At 60.4% G+C, this 10789-nt stretch overlaps 1 protein-coding gene across 1 annotated transcript; it reads right to left on the bottom strand.

Moving 5' to 3' along the window:
• Positions 1-218: 218 nt before the first annotated feature.
• Positions 219-9080, bottom strand: CCKBR (cholecystokinin B receptor). Its single transcript, XM_081952610.1, has 5 exons — positions 8868-9080; positions 7832-8083; positions 7435-7687; positions 5698-5825; positions 219-3582 (listed from the first exon to the last, which is right to left on the bottom strand). Exons 1-5 carry the CDS (start codon positions 9007-9009, stop codon positions 3044-3046), a joined length of 1314 nt encoding a protein of 437 aa, XP_081808736.1. The 5' UTR covers positions 9010-9080; the 3' UTR covers positions 219-3043.
• Between the last annotated feature and the right edge of the window lie 1709 nt (positions 9081-10789).

The following is a 10789-nucleotide window of genomic DNA, read 5'->3' on the forward strand; positions in this document are numbered from 1 at the left end:
CCCCTGGTGCATAAGACCTCATCCTCTTGGGTGAGTGGGGGGGGGGGGGGAGGAGGAGGAGGAGGAGGAGGGCTGAACAAGGCTGTCTTGTTAGTGTGCCTGGATTTAGCGTGGTTTGGATGCTCAGTTTCCCAACTCTGGTTGGCTCTGTCTGTTGTGAGATTAAGGATAATGAATGAGATTAAGGATGATTAAACTCTTTAATCTTACAACACATGGACAAAAACGCTTGGGAATTTCTGGAGGCTGAGAACTCAGACACATTAGCCATTAACGGAGACATAAACCATATTTACACCTCAGTCAAAAGGTCACCCAAAAGCTTTGAAAACAAAAACACTAGAAAACATCGTCTCCAACCAACAACCGGATAAACAGGGATTAACTCCAGACAAACAATTGAGCAGAAAACGCTCTAATCAAGGAGCCGCCAAGGAGAAGACCACACGCCACCAACACTGGCAGGCGAGCTATGGGCTATAAACAGGGAGGAAGCCGAGATTCCCATCGGTTGTGTCATCTCGCTTCTGAGTCAGTTCTGCCCTCTAACCCTTCTGCTCCAGGGACACTAAGTTCTGCATGCCTCTCTGCAATGCCCTCTTTTGTCTCCCGTCCTGGGCACTCCGGCACTCCTGGGAGACGCAGCCAGGCACCTCGTCCTCTATTGACATGCCTGTCTCTGGGCGGCTCCACCCGTCCCACCCTCCATAAGGCGGACCCAGGCCTGGTCTTCTCCTTCCGCTACAGGATCCACCTAAAGCCCTTCCTTGCCAGGTGCTGCCCTCCCCTCTGCTCTTCCCCTTCAGGAGCCCTCCCCCCTCCCTGGGTCAGATCCTTTCCAAATGCTCCAATGTCTCCAGCCTTTCCTCCTGCCCAGCCCTTCGTTGCCCCTTGCAATGCCTGCTCCTGGGAGGGTCAGCAGGAAAGGGCCTCTCTCCCCCTTCCCTCAAATGACAGCTGAGGAAGGCAGGCGCCTCACCTGACAGAGTGCCTGAGTGATAGCTGCCAGGAGCTCCCCATCATCCCCAGCGTCTGGGTCCTTCTTTCCTCCCCGCACCCGAGGTTTGGCCTCTGGCCCTTCACCGTCGCTTTGCCAGGAGTGGTTGGGCATGTCATGCTGCATAGGTGATGCCATCTGTGTGCCCAATGCCTGTCCTCTGCAGAAGGGGAAATAAACCTGGCGCCAATTCCAGGTGCCCGCTCTCCATCTCCCTCGTTCTCTGCTGGAGTCAAAGAGGCCAACGTGATGCCCCCCCCCTGCCTTCTCCTCCAAACTGCTCTCCCTGGTGAACCAGCTTTCTTGTGTGCCCCCTGAAGCTGCCACAGCCAGACCAGCTAACAGGCAACGCCCGATCACATACACACACGCTCCCCACGGGCATTCGCAGGCAATACCAGTTGCCACGCTCCATGCTCACCTCCCACTATCACCCAGGGCCCGGCTGCCATGGACCCTTGGGGGGGCTGGAGAGGAGGGGCAGGGTCCCAGCTGAGAGAAAAGTTCCCTGCGTCTCCCCCAGGTGAGATTTCACAGCTGGCCAGCAGGGAATGGAGGGCAGCTGCCTGCCAGAGCCAACAGCCTGCAGTGGCCCTTCAGAAAGAAAACAGCTTCTCTGAATTGGATTGGACGTTGCCGGGAGGGAGGGGGGGCGAGAGCAAGGATGGCACCTCAGGGAAGGAAAACGTAGACTGGGGGATTTTGGCACTTGGGGATACTCAGTTCTGGCTACCCAATACAAGTAGTCCTGGGCCTACAACCATTCAAAGCTACTACAGCACTGAAAAAGAGTGACTTATAAGCTGCCAACCAGGGGTGAAGAGAGTGCAACGGGGGATTCTCCCTCCATCTGGGCCCCAAAGCCCCGCAAACTGGGGGTCCCAGGCTTCTTTTGGGGCCCCACTTGCCCAGGGAAGGGCCGGCCAGGTGCAGATGCCCAGGGACTCTACCGACAGCCCAGCAAGGCCGACTCAAAGAGCCCATCCGGAGGGGCCACTTGCCTCCTTCTGCCCGGGCGTCTCTCTTCCAAAGGGGGCAGAGAGCAGGTGGTGGCAGCAGCCTCAGTCTGCCCTTCTTGGCCTGGGGGGATTTGGTTTGCTGCCCATCCACAGGGCCTTGGAATGGCTCCGTCCTCTGGGCGTGGAGGGAGGGGGCCTGTGGGTGTGTGCAGGGAGTGGGGCCCTGCTTTTTCTCCTGTCCCTCTGCAGGAGGGCGACACAGAGATGGGCAGTGGGTGTTTGCAAGCACCAGTGCAGAAGGGGTGGGAGTAAGCGGGGGAGGGGAGGACAGAAGGCAGCCCCTCCCCCCATGCTCAGCCTCTGCCAGGGACCCAGATCAGCCGCTTCCATCTGCGTTGGCAGCAGGGCCATTTCGAGAATTTTATTGCACAGAAAGCTACAGAAAAGGCCCCCATTTGCCCCCCACCCAAACTGACAGGAGGGGTTCTTCCGCTGGTGGACAGGGGGGGCCCACAGAACCAACAGCCAGACTCCTCAGTGTGTGTGGGGGGGGGGGCGGGTGGAGGCAGGGGCATACAGCTATGCAAAGCAGGTGTGCGGGGGTCTCCAGGAAGGAGGGCTGGGGGAGGGGAGACCCTCAAGGCCAAGACATCGCTGCTCCTTCTCCAGACTGAGAACAACAGCCCTGCGAGGCAGGCCAGTGGTCATGGGGCCGTTAACCCGCCCCAGCCTGTGGAACTCATGGCTGATTCCGCTTCGCCTCTTGCCCCGGGCAGCACAAGCCAGATCCCACCCCCAAGTTTGCACCCCTCAGTTGGGCAATTGGGGGGAGGGGAAAGGCAGCAAAGCAATTGAGGACCTCAGGGCAAGGGTGGTCCCAGGGAAGAGGAGGGGGCCAGGGACGTGGGCAGGAGACAGCTCTGCCCACCCATTCACCTCCCCCCCCCCTTCAACAGAGCTACTCCTTCCCAGGTTTTTGATCCCCCGGAAACTCCTCCGCAGCCTCGGTGAGGCAAGGGGCAGGCAGGGGAGGAGGGAAAGGCCGTGGGGTTTGGGTCTCCTAGACGTGGGGCTGGGCAGGAGAGCTTCAGTGCTCGGGGAGGGCTATGCTGCTGACCGTGGTGTAGCTGATCTTGGAGAAGGAGGCCCCGGTGGCAGTGACCTCCTCCTCGGGGGCATGGGGTGGCCGGGACCAGCAGGGCGTGGCGTGGCAGGCGAAGGTGGTGGCGAAGGCCTGGCGGAAGCGCTTGTTGGTGAAGCAGTAGATGAAGGGGTTGACACAGGTGGAGCAGTAGCAGAGCAGGTGGATGAAGGAGATGGGGGCGCCCGAGAATATGCGCTGGGCGGCGTTGGGGTCGAAGGCCTGCCAGGTGTTAGCCACGTAGAGAGGCAGCCAGCACCCAAAGAAGACCACCACGATCACCACCAGCATCCGGATTACCCGCTTCTTGGCCAGCAGCTTGGCCTCCGAGTTGTTGACGCGTGCCCACTCCCGCTTGGTGCCGTCCTCTGGGCTCAAGGCTGGCAGCTCCATTGGGCTCTCGGTGCGCCGGGGCACCTGGACGTAGCAGCCGTCGCCCTCATCGCAAGAGGCCAGGAGCTCCGTGGTGGCCCCGTTCTGCTGACCTGAGGGAGGCAGAGAGAGAGAGAGGCGCCTTGTGGGGGATGCTGGGCCCCTCAGAGGCTCCGGGAGGTTCAGCCCAGGGTGCCCGTCAGAAGGGGGGAAAGCAGAAGACCAGATCCTCCCGGCAGTTCAGTGCCCGCAATCTTTCCCTGCTGGCAGTGCCCATGATTCTGTTTGGGGTTCTCTAGGAAAGGGGGCAAAATGGTGATTGCTGGTGAGGGAGCGGACACCTGAACAGAGACCCCCCTCTTCCACAAGAGCAGGGAGGCAGAGCCAGCCGTCCCAGGACGAGGGGGAGCCTGGGAGGTTTCCAGGGCTGCACCCCAAATGGAGCAGCAGCGGCTCCACCACCCTTGTCTGCGTTATGGAGAGTGATGCCCCGTTTGTCTCCTTGGCAGAAATGGTGCCAGCCCCTCCGCTCTGCCTCCATCCCTGGAGGGTCCCTGAGCCCTTTCCCACCCTGAAGGCAGGGCAAGCGGCTTCTCCTCCGCTCCTCCGGGAGTCCTGGTCAGGCAGCCAGAGCCTCCAGGGGCTGCTTTGAATGCTGCTCTCCACAGTTGCCCTGCCATTTGTGACCCACTTAAGAGACGCTCTTCACTTATGGCTGCCAAAAGAAGGCTGGAGTTTTGTGCTTTTTTGCTGGGGGGGAGGGGGGGGGGAGGGTTAAGCCTAAATGGAAGCCTTCGCTCTTTATGCCCTGAACTTTTATCTCCTTGGTGTTGGTCCGGCATTCAAACCTGCCAAGAATGGCTTAAATATTGATTCGTTCTTTTATAAGGATTTGGTCCCACCGCAACCTCAGATTTGTTGGGCATCAATTTATGGGGTTATATAAGCTGTTTACAGAAGGGCGCAGCAGGATGGGACCTGGGATGCTGAGCTTGAAAACAACGTCGGCTGTGTCCAATTGTTCGGCTAAGCTATGGGCCCATCTCACGGTCTTTCCTTGGACCCCACCTTTATTTTTGCTTGCCTACAAAATTGAGAAGCTAGGCTGAAAGCTGTGTTGAAATAAAGGTATATTATATCTACTACATCCCCACGATCTACTGAACTGGTATCTATCCCCAGCCCAGTTGCACAATTCCTGCTGCTTTGCCCAATGAAATGCCTCAGCTTCCAAAACAGAACAGAACAGAATAACAGAATTGGAAGAGACCTTGGAGGCCTCCTGGTCCAACCCCCTGCTCAAGCAGGAGACCCTCGACCATTTGAGAGAGGTGGCTGCTTTATTAAGTACCTCCAGTGCTGCCAGCATCTGGAGAGAAGTTCCACTGGTTAATTGGGATGGCTAACCTTTTTCGTCACCGTGTGCCAAACTGCGTGCCGGAAATGGCATGCAAAAGCATCCCGTGAGGAACGCACAGCCTCGTGGGCCTTCGTGCGCATGGGAGAGCCGAAACCCAGAAGAGCAGCATTCCATTGCGTATGTGCATGCCGGCACCCAAATTCCCATTTTCCAGCGCACGCCTAACCACAGCTGTCCATCCTGCATGTGCACAATGGAAACCCAGAAGTTTGGGTGCGACGGAATGCTACTCTTCCAGATTTCAGGGCTCCCGTGTGCACGAACGCCAGCTGGCTGGTGTGTGCGTGCACACAGGAACGCGGAAGAGGAGCCAGGGGAGGCCACGCATCCCATGCGAGATGGCTCTGCATGCCACAGGTTCACCACCACAGCGTTAGGGACGGTCTCCTTGGTTCCAGGCTGGTTTTCTCTTTGATTAGTTTCCATCCGTTGCTCCTTGTCCTGCCTTCAGGTGACATCTGGCATTTACCTAATCTGGCATTTATTTTTGGCTTTCAGAGAAACTGCTCCCATAGTCGTCAGCCCCCAATTCACTTAACAATCAGTGTGGCCGCCACATTCGCTTACAACCGAAAAAAGGTCATAAACCTGGGTCAGCCCCATGACGGCTCTGATCAGTGGTGGGTTTCCTTTTTTTTTTTTTTACTACCGGTTCGCTTGGCCGCGCACTTCTATGCGTGCGCAGGAGCGTCCAGGTGGGTGGGCAGAGCCTCCCACTGCTGCTCCTACCGGTTTGCCTGATCCGGGCTGAGCTGGGATCAACCCACCCAAGGGTCCCTGTTTCCAGCCTCCTTCGCCCATTACTCACCTTTGGCCTCACGGGACAGATCCATCTCAAACTGGATCCCCCTGTAGAGCTCGGAGGAGATCAATCCATAGGCCACGATCATGACCAGCCCCGGGACGAGGAAGAGGGTGATGAGCAGCAGCAGGTACCTAGCAGAGAAGGAAGGAAGGAAGGAAGGAAGGAAGGAAGGAAGGAAGGAAGGAAGGAAGGAAGGAAGGAAGGAAGATGGGGGAGGCCACAACGGCCCCTTCCTCATCTGAACAAGACCCACCACCCTGGAGTGGCCCACGCAGCCCTAAACCCAGGGAAAAGGTGGGTTTGCAGGAGATGTTGGAGAAACAGGCAGCCACCCGCATTAAAACCCTTCAGACTTAGCAAGTGGAGCCAAAGGAACTGCTGGGGCCTGGTCTAAGATTTGAGCAGGGTCTTCCCTGGGCTGGGGACCCCCCAAAGGCCAGGTGGGTGGGGGATGAACCTGCGGCCAAGCCCCCTCCCTGCTTGCTTCACACACTGAACTCATCTTCCACGCTTGGCAATCTCCCTCTCTTGCTGGCCCTCCTAGGCAAGCCCCAACTGTGCCCCATGTCCAGGGGGTCACCCTCACCAGACCACCACGGCTAGCTGGCAGGCCCCCCAAGGGAGCCCTTCCTCAGGAGTGAAGGGTTCAAGGCTGGAAGGCGGAGCCCAGCCCAGTGAGAGCAACTCCCAGGACTTGTTGGATAGGAAGACGCGTCCTTCTGAATGTTTCCATCCTCTTGAGGAGGCCGTTGACATTTGCCCAATTTCTGCTCCTCTGCCTGTAATTACCCCCCTCCCCCCGGTCACCCAGGTGCTCATCAAAGCCACAAGCTAAAGCCAGGAGACACAGAAGCCCCTCCAAGGGCTTTGTGTTCAGAGGAGAGCCAGTTGGCCCCTACCTCCCACCTGCCCCATCTCTCTCCTCCTCGCGGAGTCCCGAGGGCTGCTGGCCCTTGTGAGAGCCACACAAAGAGACGGAAACAACCCCAACTTGCCCGTGAAGGCCTCCTTGCCCATAACTGTTGCCTTTCCTTGCTCCCAGCCCCATTTCCGAAGGAGGCCTGTGGGAAGCCCTTGCGAGCCTCAGGAAAAATGCCCAGGTGCTGCCCCTTCCCCCTGCCACCACTGGCCCCTCCCTCTGGCTCTTGGGCTGTGCAGAGCTAAGGGTGGTCCTGAGGCCAACACACAAACACACACACACACACACACACACACACACACACACACCACATTCCATACAAAGTTGCAGCCTTCAGTTCCATGGCAGAAGCTGCCCCGCCTCCTAAGGGATGCCAGTCTCTGCAGGGTCAGGGCAGGCCCATCGGCCACAGGGTGCCAGAGGAAAGGGTGGCCTAAAACACAGACTCGGTTCATCAGCATTACACCAGGAGGAAGAATTGCTGCTTATGGCACCTTCCACCCTAACCTTCATTCCCCCACCCCCACCCCCAAGGGCAGCTCGATCTGCCCTTGACTGAAGGGCTCTACCCCAACCACTGAGGGCTGCTGCCAGTGGCTTCCGTGGTCCTCGCTGGCCCTTGGGCAGAGAAGAGACCTGACCAAAGCTGGGCCTCCCTTGGCCGTCCTCCTCCGAGTTGGCCTGCTCAGCTGGTGGCTCCAATGCCAAAGGGGCCCAATCCGAATGCCGGCTGGGGCTCCGCGGCCAGTAGACCAGCCCTCCTGGCCAGGCAGATGGGCAGCCCCACCCCCACACAGTCCAGTCTGGCCCTCCCCACTTACCAGGCCTGTCTGATGTTCCCGGGCCAGTTGTGGTTGCACTGGGTGCAGTGGGGCTTGTTGGGCAGCGTCTGGGTGGTGGTGTAAACCGGGTAGGGCAGCATCAGCAGCGCCGAGAGCACCCAGGTGGCGGCGATGACCCGGTAGGCATGAGAGCGGGTCTGCCACACGCGGGACTGCAAGGGCCTGCAGATGGCGCTGTAGCGCTCAATGGCGATGGCCACCAGGCTGAAGGTGGAGACGCTCACCGACACCCCTGGGAGACGGAGGGAGGGAGGGAGGGAGAAGGGGGTCACCCGCTGCTCTTTCCCAGGGAGAGGGGGGAAGGGGCGCAGGCCCTGCAGCTTCCAGGCAAGGGGACCCAGGGGACCCCCCACCCCACCCAGGCTGAGTCCCTCACCCATCAGGTAGGACACGGCCTTGCAGACGACCCTCCCGAAGACGAATTTGTGCATCAGGTTGGGGATGAAGGTGAAGGGCAGGCAGAAGAGCGCCACCATCAGGTCACTCAGCGCCAGCGAGAGCAGGAAGGAGTTGGTGATGGTCCGCAAACGCTTGTTGCCTGCCAGCACCGCGATGACCAGGGCATTCCCACACAGGCTCAGCAGGAAGATGACCAAGTAGAGCAGCACCCGCACCGCCAGGGCCAGCTCTGGGGGGCAGAGCAGGGTCAGAGGGCCAGGCTGGGTGCCCCTCCGCCACTGGGGCACAAAGCCTCCCTCCCTCCCTGGCAGAGCCTGGGCCACGACCACCCCTGGCCTGTGCTTCCCCCAGGCAGGACACTGGGTCTGGTGCCCGGCCTTGCCCTCCTGCCCCCTGTGGCCCCCAGGCTGGCATGCGGCTGGGACCCATGGAAAGCAGAAGGCTGAGCCATGGTCCAGGCTCAGGAGATTACACCCAACCCTAATCTGGCAAGGCTTCCCTGCCTGTTGGGCCCGAAAGGCCCCAGACTGGGGAGAGGCTCCGACGCTAAGAGAGTGTGTGTCCCTGGCTGGCAGCAGCCGGGCTTCCTCTGGGGAGGGCATGCCGGTTCGGGTTCGGGACACCTCGGAACCCACCCAAGGTCTCGGGTCAGCCGCAGCGCCAGGCAGCAGCTCAGCGTGTCCAGAGCTGCCCCCTCGGCCGCCCTCAACCTTCCCCGGCCCCAGAAAGCCATCCGCAACCCGGGTAAAGGAGGGGTGGGCGGGAGCGGCGCTCTTCATATGCGCAAAGGCCCTTCGAGGACCGGGAGAGCGCAACGGGGCGGCCAGGACAGAAGCGACTCCTGCCCCACCGCGGAAGCCTTGCGGGAGTCCCGGCGCCTCTCGGGGTCGCCCAACCGCCAGAGGAGGGGGCGAGCGGCGGGGTTCCTAGCGCTGCCTCGAGGGCTCCCGGCAGGAGCCAGACGCGCCTGGGTCTGGTGGCGAGGCGGCGGCCAGGGCTGCGGGGAGGCTCACCTCCGGACCTACGGGGAGCCTCGCAGCCGTCGCCGGTGCCGTTCCAGGCAACGAGCGCTGAGCCGTTCGCGGGCCGGCCGAGCAGCGACGCGTTGAGCAGGCGCGGCTCCTCCATCGCGGCAGGCTCAATCTGGCCGTCCATGAGCGGCGCTCAGCTTCCTTCACGCTGCCCGTCCATCCCGACGGGGTCGCCGCAACGCAGCCCCGGGTGAGACCTCCCTCCCCCGCCGCCACCGCCTGCTCGGCTTCCTCTGGCTGTCACGGGAGCCTCGGCGCCGCTGCGGGTTCTGAGCAGCGCCGTCCGCGAGTCCCGGGACAGCGCCCCCTGACGGCGGCCGGGGCGGGGGTCCGCCGCGCCCGAGAGGGGGCCCCGAAGGCGCCGGCGCTCGCTGCCCCTGCTGCGGGGGACAGGTGGCTAAGCCGAGTGGCGCAGGCGTGGTGGACGGGCGGCCACGCCTCCGTCACTCAGGTCCGGCTCGTCGGGGCAGGACGGGCACGGGGCTTGGGGGGCGGCCATGTGCAGAGTGCTGGGGGACGGCGGGGAACCTCGAGGCAGAAGGCAGTTAGGCGGGATCCCGGGCTTAGCCGACCCATCCCGTCCCGCGCAGAGGCGCCCCTTCTTTTGGTGATGGGGGTGGGGGTGGGGCAGCAGCCGCTGCTGCCGGGGCCTCCCGTCAGGCAGGAGTTTCCCAGCAGCGGCCGCCCTGCCAGGCACGTCCTGTTTGCTCGGGACAGCGGAACCGCGCGGCCGGTGTTGACACAGGTGCTGTTTACCTGGCCAAGGCGGGAGCTGCGGAGCTGCACGTTACCTGCCATGAATTCCGCCTGACCCTCCACGCTCGGGCGCCGCAACCGAAACAGGAGCTCTGCGCCTCGCGCCCACCCAGCCTTCTCTTAGGCATCTTTGGGGGGGGGGGGTTAATAACCTATGTGGTGCCCCCCTTCTAAGCCTCTTTGGGGGCACCCGATGACCACACACCCCAGCAGGAGGGCTTGGGGCACCAGCGTTGCCCCCTCCCAGAACTCTTGGTGAAGTTGCCTCCCCAACATGGTCGAGTGCTTGGTGGATCCTTTCACTGGGTGGGATCCTCCAGACAGAGAAGGCTGCCTAGCCTGGTCATGGGACGCACCATCCCAGGTTCTTGAAGGCATTGGGGGGGGGGGGGGGCTACACTCTCACAGGTGCCAACCATTAGCGCATCTGCTGGGTGACTTCAGCCCTGGCATGTGGGGTGGATCCCCTTCGTCTCAGCCTCTCCGTGGGGCCTCTGGATGCAGCCTTCACCACTGAGGGGGCCCAGCAGCTTCCCTTCTGCGTCTCTGGAGCTGAAGGAGGGAATTAATGGGCAACATGGACTCCTTAGAGCAGCTCCAGCCCTGCTCCAGCCCTTCCCAAAGGAGGGCAGCAGAAGTGGCGCCCTCTGTTCATGGCTTAGGTAGAACTTGTCTTGTCTTCTTGACGCTTGTTCCTTTCCTGTGGGTGGAGGAGTCTAAAAGGCCAAAGTCAATTTGTTTACTATGGGTCCTGTGTAGCTGCTCTCATCCGTTTGGTCTTCTTTCAACTTACTTTTAGTCCATTTTTGTCACTACACTCCTTTTATTACTACGCCTTGCAGATCCTTTGCATTTTCACCTGTCAGAATAATCTGATTAGCTTAGCGCAAGTCCTTGATCTTTCCTCCTCCAACTTTAAGGGCAGACTCAACTTCTTCCGATCCAGCTTCCCTTCATTTGTTCAGTGCATCATTTGAATAAATCTCACCTTTGCTGAGTCGGAGCCCAACACAACAGCGACTCTGAGCGGCTGACGATTCTAAAACCATGAAACCGAAAACATTATAACAACAAATGTAAATCCAAACAATACATGAGTAGAAAGAGCAGCTGTGATGCTTAATCAACTGACAGCAAAGCCAGGAAAC

The sequence above is a fragment of the Natrix helvetica genome (assembly GCF_964273705.1).
Source record: "Natrix helvetica genome assembly, chromosome: 4".
NCBI classification, from domain to species: domain Eukaryota; kingdom Metazoa; phylum Chordata; class Lepidosauria; order Squamata; family Natricidae; genus Natrix; species Natrix helvetica.